The 26702-nt window shown below is 43.4% G+C and overlaps 1 protein-coding gene across 2 annotated transcripts; it reads left to right on the forward strand.

Moving 5' to 3' along the window:
- Window positions 1-12988: 12988 nt before the first annotated feature.
- Window positions 12989-15291, forward strand: Fezf1 (FEZ family zinc finger 1). Of its 2 annotated transcripts, XM_047562728.1 has the most exons (5): window positions 12989-13417; window positions 13568-13789; window positions 13998-14132; window positions 14364-14496; window positions 14927-15291. In XM_047562728.1, exons 1-5 carry the CDS (start codon window positions 12989-12991, stop codon window positions 15289-15291), a joined length of 1284 nt encoding a protein of 427 aa, XP_047418684.1. The 2 variants fall into 2 exon arrangements, with proteins under 2 accessions (XP_047418684.1, XP_047418683.1); XM_047562727.1 differs by having other exon boundaries at window positions 12989-13789.
- Window positions 15292-26702: the final 11411 nt, after the last annotated feature.

Below are 26702 nucleotides of genomic sequence, written 5' to 3' on the forward strand. Positions count from 1 at the left end.
GCCAAGATTTACATGATGTTATTCTTTTAAAAATACTTTTTAAGAAAAAGAAATTTAATCGACAACCTAACAAAACTTGCAGAATTTTTTGAGTGAATTCATTTTTAATTCAAAAGAAACAGCTCTATCCTCCTAATAATTTTGGGAAAGGGCAAAAAGTGTACATTCTTTGGACAATTTTGTGATTGTTGCAGGAGAAAATAATACCGCCTAATGTCCAAGCGGAGTAGACTTCTTAACCCAACTAGAATAAAAGTTTCCCCAGACATTTGTTGAAGAAAAATAATACTTTTTCCCGGAAAGAAAAAGCAGCACACAGCTCAATGCAAATCTCTCTGAGCCAGCTGTAGGTCGTTCCTGCATTCACGTGTTTTTCCACTTGAATTCCCTTGAGTCTTTACTCATTGTCCCTCACTCAGGAGAAGGGATTTCCTGCTACTTTTGCAACAAACGTGCCTGCAAAGTGTCCTGGGGCTCCCACCCCGCCCCCAGGGTTACGGCCTTGCCTGGCACCGCCCTCTTTCGCCCGGGGGCGACTAGCAGGCAGTGAGAGGGTCCGCGAGCTTCTTAGGGTTGCGTTTGAATGGGAAGGAGGTGTCCCCCCGCCGTAGCTGCTCATAGAGCTCTTTTCCGGTGCCAAAGTTTTCCTCCCGAGAGCAACGCGGCTGGCGAAACCCTGCGGGGATCACAGGCAGGGGCCACTGGCCGCAGGGAGCCAAGCGCGCAGAAGGTCACCCTACTCTGTCGCCCCGGAGCGCGGCCCCGCCTTCCGAGCCTACCCGGCATTTGGTAGAAAGGAGGGAGGAGATTAGAGCAAGAGCTCGATCGCTTTTATTTCTAATTCCCAAAACAGAAAATGGAAATTTCCCGGTCTGGGTCCCTAAAGGGAGGTGATAGATCGATGTTCCTGAGAGATGTTCACGCGCCACTGGCTGCGGGGCCTCTATGCACAGGGATAGCAGCCAAGCTGGCCTTCAAGCACTCTCAGCTCTCTGCAGCAACCCGGGTCTCCCATTGACAGCCCAAGCCCTCCCCACCCCTCTATGGAGTTTCAGTGCTCGCTCTATCCTTACACTGAGTCCCCGCCATCACCCATACGAAGGGGAACCTGGTGGAAGTGGCCTCCTTTTCCCTCCTAGTCCCGCTGGAGGGAACCCTCAGGGAAGGCCTGGGCTAGTTGGCCTCGGTACTTTGCTGCAAATGGAGTTGCGTCTAAGGGCCTGCGCAGCTAGTCACTGGCAAAGAGGGACTGGTAGTATCGACACCCACACCCAAGAAACGTGAGGCTGGGGCAGCTCTAAACCATCACCACCGCCAAAGGAACTCAGGAAGAAACTTTCCCTGGACTATCCCACTATTAGTTGAATATGGGGTGTAAAGCTGTCTGGAAGCTGTTCTCCCCTGTGACAGTAATTGCTATATTTAACAGCAGAGCAAGGTGAGTGCAAAACCCTGAGCCTTGGTTTCTAAAGTCACTTGAGACCGTCAAGCATGGACTTTATCTATTAACAATGAGCAGTAGGCATTGGAGTGATATCTTGTACCGCCCAGAGAAGAGGAGGTGAGATAACACGATCTGTTCCTAAATAAAGATCCCTGATTTAATGGACCACGGTGGGTGTGTGTGTGTGTGTGTGTGTGTGTGTGTGTGTGTGTGCAAAATGTGCCCCTGACAGCAGCATGGGGCACAGCAAAGAGCCCAGGACTTAGAGAGGGAACAGTCTGGGTTTAAATTAACAAATTAACAACAGCCACTCTTTTTCCACATATCTGAGCACTGTGGCCTTGGACAAGTTACTTAACCTCTCTTTAAAATGGACACTCAGTAAGAAAGGTAACTATAAGAATTAAGGGCAAGAAATAAGTTGTGGCTATCATTAACTATTTCTTAGTGCAATGATGGATTCCAAAGAAAGGGTGGGAGGCCTGTCTGGACCAACACACACCAACAGTCTCACCAGTAGTTCTTCCCGGGTTTGACACAGAGTCCTTTTGGATCATATTCAGCTCCTGGAATCCTGACGTGTCTGTGAACTGGATAGAATTGTCCAGTTTCTTGGCTTTTATAGACTGCCAGCTTGCTGGGAGAAGAGGAGGAGACAGGGAGGGGCAAGCCCAAGCTGGTCCCCTGAATGGACCTCATTGCCGTTGCTGACAGCAGCCCCTGAAACTGAAGTTGGGTAGGAGGCAACTGGAGATGTAGAGTTGGCCTGGGGATGATGGTAGTCAAGACTCTGAAATAGGACAAGAAAGATTTTGAAGGTGCCAGACCACAAGTGAGGAATCCCAGAATTTCAACCTGTGACCCCTGCATAGAGTTCAAAGGAATATCAGTGGCAAGATGGTGTTCACTAATGTTTTCTGAGCTATAAGGGAGCATAGAACAGGTGAGCTGTGTCCCAGAACAAGGAAGCAACACAAGGAGGCACTTGCAGATTGTGAGACAGATCTGAGAGACAGAGACAGAAACAGAGAATTGCAGCTACCTGAGTGCAACCCAGGAATGGTACCAGTCATAGCAGAGAAGCATAAAAAGAACTTCAAGAGCTTAGGGTAAGCCAACATCTAGCCCCCCTGTCCACATTGCTAAACTGGCAGAACTTCACGGGTGACATGGAACACCACAGAGGATCAGCATAGGACAGAAGGCTTGCCCCTGGGTCACCACTCAGCACATCTGTGGCTGGGAGCTGCATGCTCTGACAGTGCTGGGGCAAGACATGCAGTGTGGGAGGCAGAAACTGCACACTCTCTAAAGAGGAAGATAAGGTCCCTTGGGTTTGACTGGGAGTCCGGCTACATTTTTAACCTGAAGGCTATTCCCCATTCTAGTTTCCTTTAAAGTAACCAACCTGCGTTCGGCTTCTGAATCCCAAACCCAGGGACTCAGTAGTAAGATGTTTTCGATCTCCCTGTACTTTTCAACTTTACATTGAGGGTGGTTGTATTTGTGTGTTTATTTGTGAGTGAAGGGGAGTCAGGGGAGACAAAAAATAAACATTCTACACTTGTCTTCAATCTTCGTCCACATTGTCTCCCCCTTGGAAGTGATTCGCACTTCCAAGAGGAAGTGAAGAGTTGATTTCAAATGAGAAGCTAATTTTTAAAAAATCTCAGATATTGTAGTAAGTAGTTATTTTCCCAAACTGGCCTGGGTTTGTTGATAGAGCATGTATAGATAGATAATATCAACAGGTTCCTGCAAAAATTGAAAATGGTGTGTTGAAACTCTTTACTTTCTGCCCTGAATCAATTCTGGTTTGCTTTTTAGCACGCCTCCCTCCCCTTCCATACAAGTAACACCTCTGTTGAGTACAACTGGATTAAATGATAAAGGTAATTCTTTAGGGCATTTCCTTAACATGCCAAGCAAGCAAAGCTAATTGTGTCTTTGGAAGGAGATTTTGGTAGGGAAGCAGACAATTTTTATTAAAGAGGGTCTTATGGTGAAAGGTCAGTACTCACCAGGGTCCTAAAAAAGTGGAAAATGAAACAGGGAAAGACCAAATGAGGGAGCAGACTGTCAGAAGGTAGGGGTTTTTTTTTGTTGTTTTGTTTTGTTTTTTTTAAGGTCCTCCTGGTTGGATAGCCTGGTAATAATTTTTTTTTTAAAATACACTTTGAAGTTACAGTATTGAAGAAGCGCATTCATTGTCATTGGTTCAAATGCTATAGTTTTTGTTACATTGTGTGATTACTAGGTATATTCTTTCATAAAACTAGAATAGTCTATGGCAAGTTGATTGATTTTAGAAATGTGTAACTGCTTCTTAAGAAATAAAATCTGCTTCAATCAAACTGGGTTTAAGAAAAAAAGAAAAAAGAAAAAGCTTTTTGTGACAGGTAATTCCTGAATCTACAGAAGAAAGTGTTCCCTGGGGAACACAGGACTGAACGTGGGAGAACAGGCCCTCCAAGGACAAGGGAAGTCCTCGAGACTGTGGGAAAAAAAATCATTTTAGCAAATATATTCCTGTGTGTATTTTAACATTTCTATGTATTTGACTAAAACCTATCATTGAAAAGAGGGGTTGTTTTTAAATCCAGTTGTTTGAAAATTTTGGGAAAGTTTGTCAAACTTTTTAACAAGATGATAGTTTTTCATATGTAAAATGGTTTTATTTTAAAATTTCTTTTCAATCTCAGTGTGACCAAGGAATGAAGGAGGCTTTGATTTAGTCCCACTTTACAGAAAAACAATTCAAAGCAAGAGGGAATTGTCAGTATGGTTTCTAAACAAGGAGTTCACTAGCTGTGTGGCATCCCTGGAGCTGGACAGACCTGGCTAAGAGGTCAACTAAGGGCAGGAAACTGGCATCATTTATTCTAGTGCTCACCCTGACCAGGACAAATTGGTCATGTATTTGTGAACATCTTTCTTCAAAAAGAAAGGTCATTCTTAATTTCAACGGATAATTGAGGAATCCAGCATTTAAAGGATAATGAAAAACAGGGAGGAGAAAAAGGAACTGTTTTACCCTTTATAGAAGCAGCAGTTGGGGGTGAAGGGGAGACAAAATAGGTGGCCCTCATTTGAAAAAGTGGGTGTTTTCTTAAATTCCCGCTAATAGAGTTTTAAATTAAAACCTCTAGAAATCAACCGAAATAACAACTGCAAGCTACGGATGGATTAGACTGTTAGAGACATGGACAATTTCTCGCACAGATTTTGAAGAGGAAAAACAAAAACAAAAATAAAAACAGTAAAATGCAGAAGGCAGAGAAAGAAGAAGAAAAGCCTTTCCCATTTCCAAAGTCGAATGGCTCCCGCGAATGAACAAAAAAGAGGTCAGAGCTCAACTAAGTACCCACCACGGTGCCCCTGAGCTTTCTGCGGGCGCCGCTAGATGCACTTGACGAAGGCACTGCGCAGGACCCTTGTGGCTAAAATACGGGATACTGGAATCCCACAATCCCTGCCCCTGGCTTCCCCTATGCCCGGCATTCCACAGGGAATCCTTAAGAAAACGCTGCAGGTAGGGCTCTGGAATTTGAATTACTGGTGGCATCTAAGTAAAATACTGGGGGGGGGGCGTATTCAAAAGGCATCAAGGGCAATCACGTGTATTTGGTGCGTTTCACTTTTCCATCCTATATTTGAGTTGGCAAGTCAGAGACCTGTTGACAGTGGGGTCTCTCTTTCAATAGATGTTGAGGCTTCATTTATTTAGGAAAATAATGAATTGAATTTTCCTATTAATATTAAAGGATAATGATTTTGTTTAGGATAAAATATTGTCAACCAAATAAAAGGGGAATGAATCCTTTGGAAATCGAGGGACCCCGCTTATTACCATGCCTGCCGCCTTTCATACTCAGCATATGCTCTTACTTAAAAGAAAAAGAATGTTTTGCCATTACTCAGAAATCTTAATCGGCGTCATTGAAGCCAACTTCTCTTTCTCTTTTTTCTCCCTCGTTTCCTATCTTTTCAACAGTGGTGTGAAAGTTCAGATATTCTCCATAGTGAGTAAAAAGCTCTGAAAAGCAGCTAATGTGCCAACACCGGGAACCTATCCAGGTTCATGGTGCGAAAATGGAATATGTGTTGTTGAATTATTATTTTTGTCCTTTAGGTTTACATCTACGCCCTTGTATTATGTAAATTTCTGAGAAGCTGTGAATCGCAGGGTTAGGTAGAGGAGTCCCCCCCTCTCCCAGCCCGCCTTCACAAGCAACAGGAGCCGACCCCATTCAATCTTCCAATGATTCACAGTCACGTTCCTTTCTTCTTCCAGCCTTTTCCCCTAGACTCAACTTCCTTCCCACCCTCCACCTATCGAGCCTTCAACAACTGGAGGCGGTTGCCGAGGCCTAGGGACCCGCGGTAGGCCAGGTTCGTGACGTCAGTCTGGGGCCCCTGGAGGTCACCGCTGGCCGTTGGATGCTGTTCCCTGGTTGCCAGCGTCAAGGCCGACGCGGGGCGCTTCATGCTTCTCGGCGTTTACAGTGCTCTCTTCCTGTGTGAGTCTAATAGCGAAGACAGACCCAGTGTTAGTGAAATTCAAAGAATTAACCGAACTTGAATAAAAGGGAGATGGTAGGCAGAGAAAAAAATAACTTCCAAATTGATTCAAATTAAGAAGGCAATAACAATATTTGAAAACATTGGTAAGATTTCTTAATGACGGACCAAGCCTCTGTTGTGTTGGGATTTTCTTAGCGTGGACCGCGAGTATAGGATCGGGTCTGGGAGAGGCCAAAGGCGGGAAGAGGGGTATAGCAAAGAGCATTCACCCTCACCAAGAAAAGGGCGCTGGCCAGGGCCTGATTGCTTCCGGCGCCTCAGGGGCTGTTGGAAGTGGGTTGGATGAGGCCGCGGGATCTTGCCCTGTGTGGACCGCTGCCCCATCTCCTCTTCCCTAACCACAGTATTCGGGAATGGGAATGCAAGGACAAATTGGAGGGTGGGACCAAGACCGTAAGGTTTTCCGCAGGATAATCTAGTTAGGAAATTGTCTCCCAAGGACCGTAGCAGACACCAACTACTAAGCAACGGTGAAACCGTTTTTAAGAAAGAATTTGAGGGGAACCTAAGTGGACGGGGAAAAAATAAAATACGTTACACGACCATGGACGCGAAAGGTTTTTGGAGGACATACTCTGTTTTACCCTTCCTTTGAAATTAGTTTAAGAATATGGCAGACAGATATAATAAAAAGAAGTTCTCATTCCTTTAGAGGCGCTGCACACGGCCAGGCCTTGCTTTCACCTGACGTCTAGATTAAATGAGCCTTCAGTTATACCCGGAGTCGTCAAATCAAGGCTATTAGCGAATGTTCTGTTCAAAAACTTTTCAAACACGAGCCCTCCTCCATCTGTTACTTGGTCTTTTAAACCAGATCCGGCGCCCCCTCCCGAAACTTTGGAGTGCCAGGCCTTCTCCCAGCCTGGGAGTCTGGAGCGGCCCCAGGACCCGCGGAGTTGCAGAGGGAGGAGGGAGGAGCGCGATCACGCCCGGGAAAGGCCGCAGGGCAGTGACTGTCCGGAAGACCTGGGGCTTCCGGACCTGCTGCGCCCCAGTGCCACGGCGAACGACCCCGACTGCCGGGCGACTAGAAGGCTGAACCGGGCTGCCCAGCTGGACCTTAAGCGCGCAGTGCAACAGGCGGGCGGAGAAGTCCGGCTGGCGGCTACCGCTAGAATTGCGCCCCAGCTTCCCAGTCCCCTCCAAGCTTCTGGAGCCACTGCACCCAGCAGTAGTACGGAGCTCGATCGCCCTCAGCCTTGCCAACATCATTTTAACTGCTTGGAACCGGCGAGCCAGAACCAAGAGATGGAGAGCCAGACCGGGAAGATTTTTCAACTTTTCTGTTTCACGTCGGGCTTCTATTAGATGGCTGGGCTCGGGCAACCCAATCCTGAATGAGGCGGGGCGCCTCTGCTCCTCCGCCAGCAACACGGAAGCAGTCCCCCTGGCAGCCAGGACCTGGGGGCGCCGAGGCCGCGGGATAATGGAAGCGGAGGCGGCGGAGGGCAACCGGGGCGCTCCAGAGCCGAAGGGACTGTTGACTGGAGTTCAGGAGGTAACTGAATTAACAAATGTCTCTTTAGAGAGTTCTGGCTCAAGGATTTTTTAATTTACCTATATTTCCTTCTGTCGTTCTGTAAGTTCATTCTTTGCTCCGTATTATTTGAATTTCTATTATCGACTTTTATTTCATGGGATCATTTAAGAAAGTTTGAAAATAACATCAAACTTTTAAACCTCGTGCGTAGTATCAAAGAAAGAATCGCACTGTGTTGAATATGGTTTTTATTTATGACCACCAGGAGAGTTTTTAAAATTGGGACTGCTGCAAAACTTTAATCTGCCAGTCGCACTGACCAGCTTTTCCTATCGTTGTAGGAAAGTTATCAGTGTGGAGCAAACAGCAAAATGGGGGGGGGGTGATCTTCTAATTGTTCACCTCCCAACTTCCAATTACGCCGTTGTAAATTACACGCAAAACTTTGCTGGTTTTTGTTGCTTGGCTTTTAAGCAGCTCCTACGAAAACGTTGGAGGAATTGGGTTCCTTGTTTATAAACTTCTTTTTCCATCAAGCCCGGTCCTGACTCCGTAGCCTTGCAGTCCGGAGGGACGCGCCTGATAGACCTGTGGGAAAGGGTGAGAAAAATCCCAGCATTAGTGTGGAGGCAGAAACCAACCAGCCCTAGTGATCGCTGTCTGTAATGTGTACTGCCTCATTAACAGCTCTCACGTTGGGGCTCTATGCTTTCTTTTACAAACTGATTTAATATGTAAATGTTGTTTGGAGAAGAATAATTTCCCTGGGTTTAACCGAAATCCTAATATAAAAGAAATAGTAACAACAGAGATCTAGAGACAACAACAGACCGCCCTCCCACTTCTCCTCCCCCAAGAGAGAGCAGAGCTCAGTGAGTTCCCACATTCCTAACCTGTGATATTGTCGCTCATAGGCTATACAAAATTAGATTTTAAAAAATTTGCTGTCAAACTAAAAGCACACTAGTAGCGTCAAATTTGAACTTCCTTTTCATGTTTCTTAATGTGCTAGAAAGTTAGTTACTATTGTATTCTGAGGTACCAAAAAAGAAAAAAGAAAAAAAAACGAGTAAACAAAACAAAAAACTCTTCCTTGAACTATGCAGACCCTTCCTATTTGTGTCTTATTCCATCACTGCTTCCATTACACACCAGAAGAAATAACAAAAGATGAGTCAGAGATAAGGACTGTACAGGAATTTAGGAATGTTTTTTCTCTTCTTAAAATAAAGTGTTGTTTTTGGTGCTATTTATTAAACAGGAAAAAGTGTGGATGCTCCTGAATGCTGGTTGTGATCAGAATAATAATAATAACAATAACAACAAGAAGAACCTCCCTCCCCTCTTTGGCTCAAAGTAGCTAAGAAGAAGCAAAGAGAAAGCTGACTGTTGTTCCTGGTAAAGAGGTGGGAGTCAGGAATGTTTGACAGACCTGAAACCCCTAAAAATAGAAACAGGGACAAATCAATGCATTGGGCAAAATTTTTGTTGACTATGTGACAATGTTTTTCAATTCATTTTTTAAAATTCAAGTGTTTTGTGACTTAAAAATGAGAGATTATTTGGTATTCTATGGTTCTGTTATTTCACTTTTTATCTCAGATCACAGTAACATTAATCGGAAACTACATTTGTTGTGACAGGGTCTTAAGTAGAAACCTTGGAAAATTCTGCAAGTTCTTGAGTAATATCAAGAAAACAGTAAGCACTGAGATCAAAGTTAAATTCCCCGGGAAAAGATAACTTTTAGTCATTTTGAAGGAGTAGAACATTTTTTTCAGAAGTTCCCAATACAAGTTTGTTATATGGCTTCATTATAAAAAACTGTTCTGGCTCCCTTAGGGTATCTCATTCAGGACAAACCAAACACTTAAAATTCGACTTGCACTGGGATTTAGGGTGGAAGGGTAGGGCAAATAAATATTGCCTCTCCATGGCTGGGAAGGGGAGGAACACTTAATCATAAGCTCTGAACCAAAAAAAAAAAAAAAAAAAAAAAAAGAAGGATTATAGGATTCTCCAAGAAAATCCAAATAATCTATAACAGAGTTTCTATTTTGCCATTAACAAAGCAAACAAGTCTGCCTCCTGCTCTTTTTAGTAAATTAAACAATTTAAAAGTGTTGAAGCATTTTAGAAGCTCGAAGTTTGCTACATATGCTTTGCATTTACCGTTTTTGTCATTTTAAAATATTTGGAAATAAACTGAATAAATTGGACAATAAGAAACGCTTCTTAAATTCATTTTGTACTTAAAAGCAATTCTTACTTTATAGCGATGTAAGTTAACACGTTTGGCTTAAGTTTTGAATGAAAATATTAACAAATGTCACAATATCTGTCAGTACTTGGATTTGTAAAGCCCTTCTCCAGTCTTTAGGATCAGCAAAGCCAGAGTTATCTTAAAAGAAGAGCATAATTGATGCGTTGTCATATTTGTTACTCAAATGACACTTTCAGACACTTGTCAAATAGGCAAATCCCCAAAATACCAATGAAAAGCAAACTGTTAAAATATTAACTATACAAAACATGTATACCCCTTAGCCAGTATTTTTCCTTTTTTAAATTTAGTGTCCACAGAAGAAATTAACTCAGGTCAAATGAAGGGGTTTTTGCCGTTGAGGAAAGGGGAGGGGGAGGAGGAGAAAGGAAGAGGGAGGGACACGCGACAAACGTAAAACAAACTGGTGGCATTCAGTCAAGAAGGCCGGTAAGGGTCCGGAGACCGGTGAGTTGTGCAAATCAGATGCGAGCTTCAAAGCGTCCCACAGTCGGGCTGTTTCGTATTTCTTTGCTTTTTTTTTCTTTAAACCTGGGCCTGGGACGAAGGAGTGCAGACGGAGGGGGATTCTTTGCTGTTGGGAAGCGGCAGGTAGGCAAGGGAACCTGATCCGCCCCAAAAGGCAGCAATTAAAGTCTTAACCGCGACCCATCTGTCGTGGGACAGGGACCTCCGCCCACCCCACCCCACTTCCACAAGCAAAGCCTGTCCTTTTGTCTGAACAGGGGAAAGGAAGAGACAGATTCTGTAGCCCCAAGAGCAAAAGAAAAGAAAATTTTCATTTTGGCGGAACCCTAAGTGGTTGTGCCCCAGCGAAAGAGGGCTCCGAAGGGCCTCCTGGGTTGTAAGGAGCCTCTGTCTCCACTCTGCCCTGGTGTCCCATGCTCGCGTTCCTCTTCCCTTTTCACCGCTTCATCTGTTTTCCCAGCTAAAAGCTACCCTGAGACTCGAAAGAACCCAGGCCTAGTGCTAAGGCGGGTCGATGGCGTCAGACCTTTCCCCCATCTGGCCTCTTGGCCGCCTGCAACTACTAATAGGACTAACTCCCCTCCCCCATTTCTTGAGCAAGTGTTTCCCTACCACACACCCAAGTGCTCTGCCTCGCAGTTGGGCATCAGGCGAGTTCCCAGTTCAAGCGCTCTTCTTTTTCACCTTTCTCGGTTCCCAAAGTGGGGCTGAGGGGCCCAGGTCCCTGACCTGGCCCGTGCTGGGAATGGGGTATGGAGGAGGGAATAATTGGAGGTCATTTTCCTCCGTTTGAGGTCCAAGCGCATCTTTGGGTGAAACTGGCTCAACAGTGCAATGGTTTCTAGTCTGCCTTCATCCAACCTCCCACTGCTGACCCATTCCAGGGCTCTCCCAGAAGGCCAACACACCATACTTGGCCAGGCACCTGGCATCCATTCCACACTCACCCAGTCGACAGGCAGATGGCACCTTGGAGCCAGGAGGCTACTTACCTCGGCTTCCAAGCAGTACCTTCCGGTGCTCGCAGTTTAGCGTTCTGGACCTCCTGGGTCTGACTCAGAGAGTTCTGGTCTCCCAGCTCCCTGCAGACCCGGTGCGCGCCTAACCCCGGGGCTCAGCTCCGCGCGTTCGCAGGCTCGCAACCGGTTGGTCCGAGGAGCGTGTGCGCAGTTGCTCTCCGCGCGCTCCGCCTGAGCCGCGGGAACCCGCACATCCGAGTCTCACCTACTGGCGTCTTCCCGGAACCCGGCAAAGCTTTAGCGGTTCGCCCCAGGAATCTGAGTTCAAGCGCCGCAACAGGCAGACGCCTGGCTTGGGGACGTTGCTGGGGAATAGTCTGCACGCTCTCTTTGGGAGGTACAGGCGTGGCCGCGACTCCTGGCTACAGTAGTTCGCCCTACTCTCTGCACCGCTGAGCTCAGACACCCTAGCTGCCGCTTGCACTGCTTCGGGAAAGCATGTGGACACTGGCAGCCAGGATGGGGATCAATAAGTTCTATTTCCCCTCTCCGTTCGACATGGTGTACTTAAAACGCGCAGCTCGGAGAGAGCTCTAGCTGAGCGCAGGTTCTTTAAAGAAATGCTCTTTCCGGATTCTCAATTGAAACTCATGGAAGCGCGCGCTCGCGTGTATTTGTGTGTATCCGGGGTGGGGTCCGATCCGAGTCAGAGTTTCCTGTGGTGTGACACCCGCTTATTCCTTGCAACTCCTCGACTTTGTGGGCAGGAGTGCATCTTTCCCAGGCCTGTTGCCACCGGCATCGCCTTTACAAAACCACAAACACATAACAAGTCTCCCAAGGCCTTTAATTCTCAGGGGCATTTTGGGAGGCCAGTTACCTGCTGGCTTCTTCCAAATGGTCCAGACTCGGTTCGGGCCTTGGAGACTCTGGGATGCCAAGAGAGTGCCACCCCCAGCCCTGGAGGAAGAAGAGGACCGTGGAAGAGGCGACATGGCCCCCGATTACAGTCCAGCGGAACCAAGCAAGGAAACGTCGGATTTCGCTGCCAAAGGCTTCCTGGCCAAGGCTTTCTGAATCCTGGCGTTTGATAAATATAGCCTGGCATTTGCCCCTGAATTAGACTCTGTTTCCTTATTTAGCCCTTGCACAATGATTTTAGATGATGTCACTTAGAGCTAAACGAGAAAATTGATCTCAGATTTGCTTGGCCTCTAAAGCCTGGTTAAGCAGATTGAGAATTAAAAAGACGGAGGAAGCAAGGGGGAGGGGTGGCTAGAGGGTAGTTAAGTGTGCGCGGGCGAGTGCGCTAGCGAAGGGGAGGGCGCGGCGCGATGGTGGGAGCGCTCCCGCCTCTTCTGGGCGGAGGAACTTGGCTCACCAATGAAAAGTAGTCACGGACTGCAGAGGAAAAAAAAAGTTTTCCTGTTGACTGTTGGAAGCGAATTGAGCAATTATCTAGTTTACCTTCTCCTCTTGGAAGTTAACGATTGGCGAGATCTTGGCTGCGTTATTGACACAACACTTTCTATTGATAGAAATAAGTAGTGATTGTCCCCGAGTCATTGGTGCGCCAAGAACTCTGCGATGGGCTGGCAGGAGTCCATTGGGCTGGGCAGGCAGGTTCGGCTGGTGATGCTGGGGAGGAGGAGGAGGAGGCTGCTGGTGGTGATGGTGCCCGTCCTCCGCTCCGCAGGTCTGTGACAAGCAGGGAACAAGGCAACGACCGCGCAGCCCAGCCCCGGCTGTCGGACGCTGGCGACTCAGACATGGACAGTAGCTGCCACAACGCGACCACCAAAATGTTAGCGACTGCTTCAACCCGGGGCAACGTGATGAGCACATCCAAACCCTTGGCTTTCTCCATCGAACGAATTATGGCGCGCACCCCCGAGCCCAAGGCCCTGCCTGTCCCTCACTTCCTGCAGGGAACCGTGCCCAAGGGGGACCCCAAGCACTCTCTGCATATCAACTCGTCGATCCCCTGCATGATCCCCTTTGTGCCTGTGGCATACGACACGAGCTCCAAGACAGGAGTGACCGGCTCAGAGCCGAGGAAGGCGAATCTGGAGGCCCCGGCGGCGCCCGCGGTGGCGCCCTCAGCACCAGCGTTCAGCTGCAGCGACCTGCTCAACTGCGCTCTGAGTCTGAAGGGCGACCTGGCCCGCGACGCACTACCGCTGCAGCAGTACAAGCTGGTAAGGCCGCGTGTGGTCAACCACTCTTCCTTCCACGCCATGGGCGCCCTGTGCTACCTGAACAGAGGTGATGGCCCGTGCCACCCGGCAGCCGGCGTGAACATCCACCCGGTGGCCTCCTACTTTCTCAGTTCCCCTTTGCACCCGCAGCCAAAAACATATTTAGCCGAAAGAAATAAACTGGTGGTCCCGGCGGTGGAGAAGTATCCTTCCGGAGTAGCTTTCAAGGACCTGTCCCAGGCTCAGCTGCAGCATTACATGAAAGAAAGCGCCCAGCTTCTGTCAGAAAAAATTGCGTTCAAAGCCTCAGATTTCAGCCGAGGATCTCCTAATGCCAAGCCCAAAGTTTTCACTTGTGAAGTGTGCGGAAAGGCAAGTACTCTGAAGAAGGGGAATCAATTTCAATCTCTCTCTCTCTCCCTCTCTGTCTCTTTCTCCCCTTCCTTTCTTCCTTATTATTTTGGGGGTAATTGTTTGTATACACTTGTTATACTTCCTCCCCTCCTTCTGTCCAGTTTCAGAGTGCTCAATTTCTGTGTGCTTGTTTGGCTAACCTGTTCTATGTGTGTTTAATTTTAAGGTCTTTAACGCGCACTATAACTTAACCCGTCACATGCCGGTGCACACAGGAGCCAGACCCTTCGTTTGCAAAGTGTGTGGAAAGGGCTTCCGACAAGCCAGCACCTTGTGCAGGCACAAGATCATTCACACGCAGGTGTGTTCCTCTGTCTCACATTCACCTGGTATACTTTGGAACGCTGAAATGACCGATAAAACCTTACTCTTTAGCATAAGATTTGTTTAAATGTGCTATCTGAGGAGTTGCAACATATCGTTTGCCTTTGTTTTCCTTAAAAGTGTTAGAGCATCATTGTTTTGCCTGCAGGTCTGCACGTAATAATAACAAAACAACTTAATTCCTCTGTTTTTCCTCCCTCCTGCTTAGGAAAAACCTCACAAATGCAACCAGTGTGGTAAAGCATTTAATAGAAGTTCCACTTTAAACACGCATACCCGAATACACGCTGGCTACAAACCGTTTGTGTGTGAATTCTGTGGCAAAGGATTTCATCAAAAAGGTATCGAACCCTGGAGATGTTGTCTCTCATGGCGGTTTTAGCCAAAGCCATACTTAATCTTTCGGGAGATTTTAGAAAATGATATTTAAAGTGCAACTAGTTACATGAGGCATAGGTTGCCAATTCTAAGACCCTACCCCGGAGTCTGATTAGTGTTAGAGAAAGGCATGGTTCATATGCCAAGGGGATCTTTCTTTTCAACCGCTGGTTCTTGTTTTATGTAACTGAATTGATAAGTGTGTATTAGAATGGAGAGGAAAGGGCCTTATCGTTGACGTTTACAAATAAACTTAGGGAATCCAGAAACCTGAACTGGCAGTTAGAGCCATGGCGGCCCTGGAGCTTGCCTGACTAATCTTCGATGTGTCGCTCCCTCCCCTGCGTTTCAAACTCCTTTCAGAATCACCTCCCGGTCATTTGTTTGTTTCAGGGAATTACAAAAACCACAAGTTGACCCACAGCGGGGAGAAGCAGTTCAAGTGCAATATCTGTAACAAGGCTTTCCACCAGGTTTACAATCTCACCTTCCACATGCACACCCATAACGATAAGAAGCCTTTCACCTGCCCCACGTGCGGCAAGGGCTTTTGCAGGAACTTTGACCTCAAGAAGCACGTCCGCAAGTTGCACGACAGCAGCCTGGGGTTGGCCCGCGCGTCCGCTGGAGAGCCCGGCAGCGACCCGCCTCCGCCCCCGCTACAGCAGCAGCAGCCCCCAGCGACTCTGCCACCTCTGCAGCCTCCGCTGCCGCCCCCTGGGTCTCTGCAGCCCGGGCTTCACCAGGGCCACCAGTGATCGAGGCCAAGTTTCTTCCCACCCCCAGCCGGGCCCCTACTGTGGGGACAGAAGCAGACTAGAGCCAACCTCCTGGTTCCAGCTCGTCTGCAGAACCCGGGGCATGTTGGACCCCACACTTTGGGGCGCACCAGAAACCTCTGCATTTCTTGGCCTTTGGCCTCTTGCATGCACCTGCTAAATGGTTTTGTGTATTATATTCTATATAGGCACTAACAATTATGAGAAATTTGGAGGGTTTTATGATTTTCTTTTTAATTTGGAAAGACTTCATCTCGGGTGGAGAGATGGTGTTTGTTTTGTTTTTAAACAAATTTCTGCTGTATTTATTGAGATCTGTATTATTCTACCCGGGAATGCTGCACCATTTAATTTTATTATTGTATATATTTCCATTGTGTCAATTCTGCCGTCTCAAGATGCCTGCTGATTGTTTATCACTCTGTCCTCCTTGGAAGTAACAACATTGTGTGTATGTTATATATACACACACACATAAATGTGTGTGCCTGTAAAGGTGCACCACACATTCGTGAGCTCATAGGTACACATACACCCATACACAATAGATAAGGGTGGTTCATTATGAATGAATTTAAATTTTGGTTTTGATTTTTGCACGTGAAAGTTGATTCATTGACTGTTGGAAATAAATACTTGGAACATGATTATTTAATCAACAAACTTTAGGGCTCTTTGTATTATTCAACTAAAGATCCCTGGTTCTGACCTTGTCTCCTCCTTTTTTTTTAAAAAAAAGTCCAACTTTGGATTACTATCAAATACTATGTTCTGAATATTCACAAAAGCAAATGGTCTCTGCAAGTGGTTACAGCTTTGGGTAAGGTTATGAAATTTAGTAAAGCGCAGAGGCAGGAAATGTGTATTTTTCTATCAGAAACATGACTTTGGTTTGGGCCTTCTGACATATTTGTAGTGCACAGTAAAGGAAGAACAATATACCTAGGAGTCGTATGTTATACACATTTCCACCAAAGCACCATAATATCACTTTGAAAGGTGTCTATTGTTTGCTTCCTGAGGCACATACTGACTTGTACACTGCTGGCGAAGAGAGCTCCATGTTTTTCGTGTGTATATGTTTATAGACGAATATACTCCCATTCAAGGAGGAAACATGGATGAAAACCAAACTGTGGCGGGTGCCAGGTCCTTGAAACGCTTCAAGTGTTAATCAGCAGCTCTGCTGTGAGCTCGGGCTCTGGTGTTTTCTAACTGCAAGTCTCTCCTGTTTTCTTGCCAAAACAGTGAAACAACTGCTAAAGACTTTAATTAAGAGGGGTAATTAGTTCAGATTTATCAAAGCCCGGTTGTTATACTATTAGCTGCTCAGTAGAAGCTGCCAGACAAACTCACAGCCCAGCACAGTAACCCGCTGCAGCGGGGACACATCCTGCGAGTGAAGACCAGAGGAGCGGGCATAAGGGGTTCCTGCCTCGCCGCCCGCGGTCCGGGCCGCCCCGCCCAGCCTGGGGTCGCAAAGGTCAGCGCCGTGGGTGTGTCTGTACCCCTCTCTCCGCCCACGCCTTCCTGCCAGGGCTGTGGGCTGCGGGAGTTCACCCAGGACCCAGCTCAGGCTTCCAGCGCCCGAGTACTTTCTTTTCTTACCTGGATCCAGGTCAGCCTTGCCTGCCCCAGAACCTCCCGACCACTGCAAGAGGAGTGAGGTGTGGGGTTGCAGTGGTGCCTCACTTTAGTGCGTCATAAGGTGCCCAAGGAAAGGTGGCGCGCGGGGCAAAAGACAAGAGCAAAGGCAGGAAATGAGTAGAAGGCAGTGCTGGGGCTCGGAGACAATTTCCCTGGCAATCCGGGAAGGATTGAGGACTCAGGGGAGGGGGGCAAGAGTGACCTACTAGGCTGGAAAGTGACAAAGGCACCCCGCAGGGTGATCGCGGGCAGCGGCGCGAGCGAGACTCACAGGGACATCTGAGCAACGTTTGGCCGGGCACCTACGGAAGAGAAGGCTTGGGGAGCTGGGGAGTACTGGCGGAGGGTGAACTGGGCAAGGTACTGGAGAACAGTGAGGTCTTGACGTCCAGTGCTGGTTCCACAGGGCACGCCCTGTGGGCACTGTGACAAATGCTAGCCAGGATTCACTAGCTCTAATTCCGACAGTTCTCTTTTCCTGGTCTCACAGCTCCACTTTGTTCTCTGTTGAGACCCAGTCAATGTTCGATTTGACTTCTGAAAGCGATGGAGCGTTTGGGAATTCCATCATTGGATAAATTCGGATCCCCTCATCCCTCATAAGCACCTTTTCTCTCTGAATCCGACCCGCCAACTTGATTATCTTGTCCCAGGCTCTGGCCAACACTCCTTCCCAAGTGCCAGCGCAGTAAAGGGGATTTAGGCAACTTCCTCAGAGGTTATGGGTAACTACCTTTTCCAGGTTGGACCTTGAAAGCACTTTTTTTTGAGTAAGAAGAATGAGATCAGGGATCATTATAATTTGCAATGCATGTATTCAAGTTAAATAGCAGAAAATACCCTTTGTTTCTTGAACTTATTCCCAATAAGCATTTGAATTTATTCTCAAAACCCAGCATGTAATTCCTCTGAACATTCAAGGTGAGATTGCACTGGAAAACAAAACGAACATTGTTGAGGAATGTTTACTAAAGCAAAAAATACCTCCAGTTAGGGCATATTTAAGTGTGGTGTTTCCTAATCCATGCCAGTGTGCTTTGACATAATGAAAAAAAGTTTTTCACAGAAGAATGTGGTTGTGACAATGTGGGAAGAAGGAAGAAAGGAGAGAGGGGAAGGAGTAGGAGAGAAGAAAGAGAAGGAAAGAAAAACTGAAAAATAGAGGATCTTTTGTAAAATGGAATGGCTTTCTGTAAGATCTGACTTGGGATAGTTCAATAGTCCCAGGAAAGGTAGGCGAAAGGAAATTGTTGTCTGTGGGCTCATAGATTGGAGCAGCCTGGAGTGTTTCCATCAAGTAGAGGAGGCCAGGGGAAATTCTCTAAAACTAAGCACTCAGGAGAACTACTTGTCAGGAGATGAGTTACCAGTGAACTCTGATTTGACATAGCTCTCAGAGCTTACTAAAACATCAATGAAGATCTCCTTTAAAAGAGTGTGCATTTAGGGATTAAGCTTATGGGGGTAATTGTTTAGGTGGGACACTTAGCTGTTAGTCAACTGAAGTTCTTAAAATTCTCCCCCCTCTGGCAAATACTGAAAGGTGAATTTTTCCTCAACTCCTAACCTATATGTGTATTCATACCTGTGGGTGTATGTCTTTGTGGGTTCATGTAGATTTTTATGCTTATTCATGAAACAGGTGCTCTATATATAGGAAAGGCAACTTGGCTTTGTCCTAGTGCCTCTTCTTTCTGCCAGACAGTGGGCAGCAAATTCTCACATGTTGAGTTAGACTGAGAGGTCAGTGTCCCTATTATGTACTGAAGGAAATGATTTATTTTCAACTTCCTCCATTGGAGTTAACTTTTGTATAGAAGAAAATGACTCCTAGGGCCATGAGAACCTATTTTATAAATTGCATCCCAATGGGGACTTACATTTTGCTCAGTTTTTAGAAATCAGAATATTACAGAATGAAATTAACAATGCAGGTAGTTAATTTCTATTTTTAACAAAGAACCAAATCCAAACCCTGATCTCTAGTAATCTCTTCACAAAGGTTATAATTTGTTCAGACTTCTAAAATTTTAGTTTGAGAACAAGTTATTATTTAAGGTTAGGACTAAGTTGTCAAATTTCAGTAGTAAATGTGTCTTAGGGGCCTCATCAGAGCAATTACTTGTTGGAGAGGTTGGAAGCTTAGTGAGTTTCTTATGGAACATTTATCCTTTCCAAACTTGGAAGAAATTAATCTACATGATGCAATGGAGTCATAATTCCCAGAAACCGTGCATCCTGTTTAATAGACTTTTCCCTTATTTTGGTGGGAACTATTAATGTCGAAAATTATTTTACTAGAACTACTGACAATTTAAAGAATTGACGAGCATGTAACTGTGATGAGTGTCTTATCTTTGTAAAAGTATTTATTCCAAACATGGAATTGTAAAATATAAATGATCTCAGTTTTAAAATTGGGGCAGAAACAAAAAATGTTTTCTTCATAGCTTTATAAACCTTGTATTGAGTAAATCTTTGTTATTTATGAAGTTTATTTTAAAGGATCATGAATTACTTTATTACTAAACACAGCACATTTTAAAGAGCATGAAAATTAAAACCAACTAAATCCCAACTGGTAAGAATATGAAGTTGCTGGCTCCCAAGCAAAAAAGTAATTTTGAATCAAATAAAACATTGAATTTTTGCTACAATTTTGCTAAAACTCAATTACTCTCACATGAAAAGTTAAGCTTCCATTAGGCTCATTAAAAACTGAGAATTATATTGCATTTATAATTAGAAGATAAGTTATTATGAATTTATTGCTTCTAGGAATTAATGTATATGTCCATTCCAGCTCCAGGGCAAAGTACAAACAAATAAAAATATAATAATCAACATACTGGTCATTTGTGTACTCTTGGTGTGAAAGCAATTGCCAATTTAAATCAGTCTGGGTAAGCTCACTCCATGCAATACAGAAGGGGATGCCTGGTGTCTAAATGACCTAATAGAAAAATATCTCTTGTTGTTATATTTTTCTGTGTATTGTAACATGTTACCCATAATGAGCTTTAAGGAAAAGTCAAAATTTATTATGCAGTAGAATAGGAACAAAATTATCACAAATAACCAAGTATATTTCCTGTTCAAGACTGATGTTGTATTGATGTCCCATGAAATCATACTGTTATTGGACTTAGGGAGCTTAAGTTACTAAGTAAAGATGGAATAAAATTCTGCCAATATAAATCTCCCCGCTTAATATTTTGCTGTTAAACAAATGTTGCTCATGGGTATGAAGATGTGGGAATGGAAAGAGAAAGCATCAAGTATCATTTCTATCTAGAGCTAGAAATCTATCACAAAATGAACAGGAGCCCTCCAACTTGATTTAACTCTATTCTTGATACAAATCTTACAGACTTTAGTATGGAGAAATTTGGAAGTTCAGCCCATTGCATGACCCTCTAATCACAGTAACAAAGAAGGTAATGTCTTCTGATAACCTGCAATAGAAATGTAATTTATCAATTAAATGTGAACCAATTCTGGAGTATGTGGCTTTGCCAGAGTGAATAACCATAATAAACATGACAGATTGAATGGTTTAAATAGCTGAAATTTATTTTCTTACTGTTCTGGAAGCTAAAAGTTCCTGGGTGATAGCATGACCTTGTCCTGGTGAAGGCTATCTTCTGGTTTGCGGAGGACTACCTTCTTGTTGCCCTCTTTTTTGTGTCTGCTGGATGGATAGGTGGGACGGGAGAAAGAGAGCAATCTCTTCATTGTCTCTAATCCCATCAGATCAGGGTTCCACCTCATGATCTCATATAATCCTGCTTACCTCTGAAAGCCCCATCTCCAAAGACCATTGCATTCTGGGTTAGGACTTCAACATACACATTTTGAGGGGACACAATCATAAGCAGTCAGTGAAACATCCCAAAAGTGTACTTTGTTAACACAGAGCTCTGAATTAAGATGGACTTACATTTCTTAAAAATAAAAAAATAAAAAAAAAATTGTGGGAGGAATTCTACAGGATAAGCAACTCAACAACCCATTTTCTTCAACAAATAATTATAAGAAGGATAAAGGAGGGGAAGGGAGAAGGGGAGAGAGAACAAGGAGAGAAAGAAAACTTATTAGTTAAAAGAGATTTTAAAAACAGAATAATGGATTGCTATGAGTTAATCATTTCAAGTGTAATTCTTATTTTGATGATTCTTATTTCAAGTTTAAACTGTAAAAATTTAAGTCACTTATGATAGCTGAGACTACTGGGAACTTAAACATTGAATGTTTAATAAAATTGAGGAATTATGTTTACTCTTCATTTGTGAAAAAAAAATTATGATTTTGTTAAAAATAGATCTTTTGGAGCTATGTATTCAGTTATTTAAGGATGAAATGATAGATGTCTTAGATTTACTTAAAAATGACACGGAAGAAGGGAAGTGGATATTGGATGGATCAAATAAGAATGGCTATGAATTGACAGGTATTGACTTTGGATGGTGATAAGAAAAACTGATTACTGTCAAATTTAAAATTTAACATAACAAAAAGTTTTAAAAGATCTCTTATGGTGAGCTACCATGCCACAAAACATTTTTTTCCTAAATATTCATAATGTTATTGAAATGAGTATTAATTGCATTTGTTGGCAATTATTCTTTTTGAACTGATTGCAAGATTAGTACCTTTACAATGTAGAACATTTGTAGATATGTAGACATGTCTACAATGTAGACATGTTTGAAAATTAAGGTGAAATAAAGTATGTAGAAGAATTTGAAATAGGAAAGGAGATGGAATTTTTGATGTCTTTCAATAATTGTCAGTAAATAATACAAAGGAAGGGAACCTACAGATCTGTTACTCTATTGAGAAGAAATGAAAGTTAAGAATACACAGCAATATATTGAAAAACTTACATTGGCTAGGATATATATGGAAGAAAAAGAGGTGGGGGTTATTGAAAGGCAATTCTGCACATAAAAGGGAAACCATTTCAGCATTGCACAATCCCTTTGATCCCCAATTCTGGGATGTATAGGAGATGATGGAGAAAATAGGAATTAAAATTCAGTCCTCATTCATTGATTCATCAATTCAAATTGCAAGGTGCCTTCTTAGTTACCAGGGATGGGTGTTAGTTAGTGTTTTGTTGCTGTGACAAAATAAACAACCTATAAGTAGGAATAGTTAATTTTGGTTCATGGTTTCAGAGGTTTCAGTCCATGGTCAGCTAGCTCCACTGCTTTTGGGCAGTGATGAAGCAGCATATTATGGTGGAGAGCATGAGATGGAGAAAAGCTGCTCACTTCTTGGAGTCTGGAGGCAAGAGAGGACCAGGTTCAGATCCTAATATCTCCTAACACCTGCAATGACCTAACTCCTTTCAAGTGGGCCCCACCCCCTAAACATTCTACCCACCTCCCAGTGGCACCACCTATGGAGGACATTCAAGATCTTAGCCGTAACAGTATGCAATAAAGAGTAGGATCCAGGGATGAGGGTATAGCCCACTGACAAAGAGTTTGCCCAGTATGTAGGAAGCTCTGGGTTCAGTCTACAGCACTACTAAACAAACAAGCAAAGACTGGAATTGCATTTCATGTTTCTATAATTGATATTTCAGAAGGCAAAATGAAAAGCAGTGATTACAAACTCTTTATAAGAGTGAGCACAGTTGTAAATGTCTATATAATGACAGTATCTTCAGGATAGCTCTGCCCTTTATTCACTTAGACCAGTGGTTTTCAATTAAGGGTGATCTCCCTCTACCGACCCCAGGGGATATTTGGCAAAGACTGCAGATTTTTGGTTGTCACACTGTAAAGGAGATGAAACTGCTATTTACTGAAAAGAGACCAGGGATCTTGCTAAGATTCCTAAAACGCATAGGACAGTCCTCCATGACAAAGGATATCTGTCCCCAAGATGTCAGTAGGGCCCAGTTTGAGAAATCTTGATTTAGAGGTTCTGGTTCCTGAGACAGGTTTAGATAGGATCAGTTTGGCCCCTTCAACTGACCTATTTTTCTGAGTACTAATTTGTGATCTATTCAAGCATGGTTAGAGCATTAGTTTTGATTTCAATTCAACTGTCTTAAAGTTCACTGGATTTTTCCTTCGTAGTGTCTAAAATGCTTTCAAACCTATGTAGTCAAATTTTATTTCAGAGATATTTTTTCAGTTCTACAATGTCCATTTATTAATTTTTATCATTTCCCTTTCCTTCTGTAAGGATTCTTCATCTATTTACTTTTTATGTCTCATGTTTTCTTTGGAATTATTGAAGATTTTTATAATAGTTTTTAAAAGTATTTGACTGCTAATACCAACATCTTTGTCATTGTGGGATCTGTTTGCGTTGCTTATTTTCTCCAAATTTTGTTTCACATTTTCTTTCTTCCTTGCCTGTCTATTCATTTTTTATTGTATGCTAGATATCACAGATTCTGAATTTCTGTGAGAGTTATGCATAGTCTGTTGTTCAATGTTGTTCAAACAGTTGCTTCATATGTTTTGCCAGTTTTATATTTTTTTATTGTAGGTGAGTATCTCTGATGCTCATTATTCCATGATTGCAGGAACTGAAAGTTTATTAACTTTCTTCTAATTTACTTGCTTCAAACCACAGGAAGTGTATGTTGAAAGCACCATGAGGATTGTTTTCCTCAGGAAGGGTCTGTGACAAGGCAGGTGACTAGATGACTCTGAAGTAGGCACCTGTGAAAAAGTAAACAACTTTTAATGTGTGCTTTAAATCTTCATTTTTGACCTTGTCTATCTTGACAGATGACTGGACAATGTTTGGAGCAGTATTCATCACATAGTAGGTGATTAAATCTTGCTGAACTTTTACCAGATCATTAGTATGACTACCACTGTTGATGGGAGGGTATAAAACCAAGTAGCTTTGAGAAGGAAACCATTTTAATACCTTTAATGAGGGCCGGAGATGTAGTTTAGTGCTAGAAAACTTGCCTGGCATGTGCAAGAAGGTTCTGGGTTCCATCCTAGCACCAAAACAAAAAAAAAAAATTCAATGATAATATGATGCTAGTATGCTGTTATATGATTTTGAAGTTTTAATGTGTATGACACCATTTGGTTTTATTTATTTATTTATGTATTTATTTATTTATTTATTTATTTTTGGTACTGGGGATAGACCCCAGGGGAGCTTTAGTACTGAGCCACATCCCCAGCTCTTTTTATTTTTTGTTTTGACATAGTATCACTAACTTGCCCAAGTTGGCTTCAAATTTTGATCCTTCTGCCCCAGCCTTCTGAGTCACTGTGGGATTACAGGCATGCACCACCAGACTCAACTCATTCAATTCTTTATTTAAAAAATTTACATAAGAAAAACCAAGTCTAATGGCACCATCTTACAGGTGAATTATTTGAGGACTTCTGAGGTGAAGAGACTTGCTCAAGGTCACTCTGTTAGCAAAAGGCAGAACCAACAAAAGATTTGAGCCTGGCTCCCGTCCTCTGACCAAAGAACAGGTCACTTTAAGCTATCCTAATAAATATATTGGAATCAACAGTATTGATAATGAATGTTATGGCATACAAAAAGGGTACAGCTTATTGGGGACAGAATTAGAACCAGAACCAGAAATAACTCAACTTTCTAATAAACATTAATCAATGGAAACTGACCTTTGTTTTTCAATAACCCCATACTTGGAAATAAAATAACACTCTTAAACCCAAAATTTAGTTAAACATTGGGAGGAACTTCCAGATAAAGTTTCTATATGATTTTATATCATTAACACAATTTGGAAAGTTAAAGAGTCTTTACTGTTTATGGTAGAAGATGGAATAGATTGTGATTTAGGTGGATGAATATTCTTCACTTTTGAAATAATTTAATATTTTCATGTATGTATATTAGTCCCCTTATCTATGTTTTCACGTTCTACAGTGATAATTGCCTGTGGTCAACCACAGTCCACAAATTTTAAATGGAAAATTCCAAAAACCAGATAATTAATGTCTTAAATTGCACAGCATTTTGAGTGACATGATGAAATCTTTCAACATCCCATTCCATTCCACCTGGGACATGTATCATCCTTTTATCCTGAGCACACACTACCCACCCATTAGCAGCTTAGTAGCCTTCTCAGTTAGCAGATAGATGCAATATTGTGTTCAAATAGCTCTTATTTTACTTGATTCTGGCTAGAATGAAGTGGATATCTCTGATCCAGCAAGCTACAGAGTTGACTTTGTGAGGCATGATCCCATTCTCAAAAGAAAGGTGGATTTGAAATTGGGCATGATTAAATTCTAGAGCAGATGTGAAAGAGTTCATTCTTGCTTTCATGCCAACTATATTTAGTACATACATGCCTACCTCTGGTAGGCATTATCTATAACAGTTGACTCAGGAAAAAAATGGACCCTAATTTAAGGATCCTTCTTCATGATACCCTGATTGCAGGACAGTTTTCACAGTGGCCCTGAACAATCCACCCAGTTTCTCTTCCTTTCTTGCTTGCAGTTTCCAATAACTATAGAATGTGCCAGGAATAATACACCCTGAGATGAGGAGGAATTGGCTGGAACAGTCTTGCTCTGCTCTTTTCCCTCCTGGGAAAGGAGGTCTACAGTGCTTTCACCCAGTGAACCCTAGGATATAAATCCAGGGCAGACAGCTTTGTGAGGCTCCTTAATTGTATTGTGATGTGGGACACATCTGCCCTAAATGACTTTCCTGAGCCTTGGGGGACTGACTTACCATGAATCCTAGGCTTCTACTGTCCTTGTTGCTTATCTGTGAGGAAGGAAGCTTTTTTCACTCAACCTGTGTGAGTGTCCTGCCTCTCCGAACCCTTGCGAATAGTAGAAATTGCAGTGTAAGATGCAGTGCACAGAAGTAACCATTGCTCAAGTGGACCTGCTTTCCACTGATACCAGTAGGAATTCAGCAGATGAAGCATTAGAATCCCAAACAGGGAAAACCTTCAAAGACAGTGATTAAGAGAAATCCTCTCTTTAGGAAGAATATTGAGAAATATATCTGTTTGCTGACTTGAAGAAGCAATGGAAAGAAGCATAGACATATATTTACTTTAAACAGCAGCTAATTATTTGCCTATGTGGCTAAGGATAGAGCAATAACACAATTGGAAAATTTGTGAAAAGGAGATACAGAAAGCAAATAGATAAATTGACCTTGCTGAATGGGCTCAGCAAATGAGGACATTACATTCCTTATCATTGGTCACTAATGGGAATCTCAATGATGACATATCCTGATTATCACATAGAAAAGATAACCTGTCTTGGGAATATCAATTCAATCTCTCTCCCCAGTCATCCCAATACTTGCCCAGTGGATTGATAAAGTGATCTTGGTGGCAGTGCTAAAAGTTGTGCACAGGCTCAGTGGACTTCCCGTTCGCCGAGACTGATCTGAATTTCATGGCTAAATAGCTTTCATGCCAGTACTAGAATCTAATGCAGAGCCTCTGGTTTTATGCTGTAAGACCAGACATGTACCTGGCAATACACTGATTACACTGGACTCTTTTCTCATGGAGGACAGCATGCTATTTTGGTACAATGAATATTTATTATGTACACAGATTTGTCTTTCCTGTACACAGTATTTTTGCAGGCATATTCATTCATGATTTTTCTAAGTTCCTCATTTACTATCATAACACATGACTTTCTTTGTCCAAAAGAAATTTTATTTTACAACAAGAATATGGAAACAGGGCATACAAATTTGTGTGGTTTTAGTGGTTTCCTGTAACTATT

This window comes from Sciurus carolinensis, chromosome 8 (assembly GCF_902686445.1).
Source record: "Sciurus carolinensis chromosome 8, mSciCar1.2, whole genome shotgun sequence".
NCBI classification, from domain to species: Eukaryota; Metazoa; Chordata; class Mammalia; order Rodentia; family Sciuridae; genus Sciurus; species Sciurus carolinensis.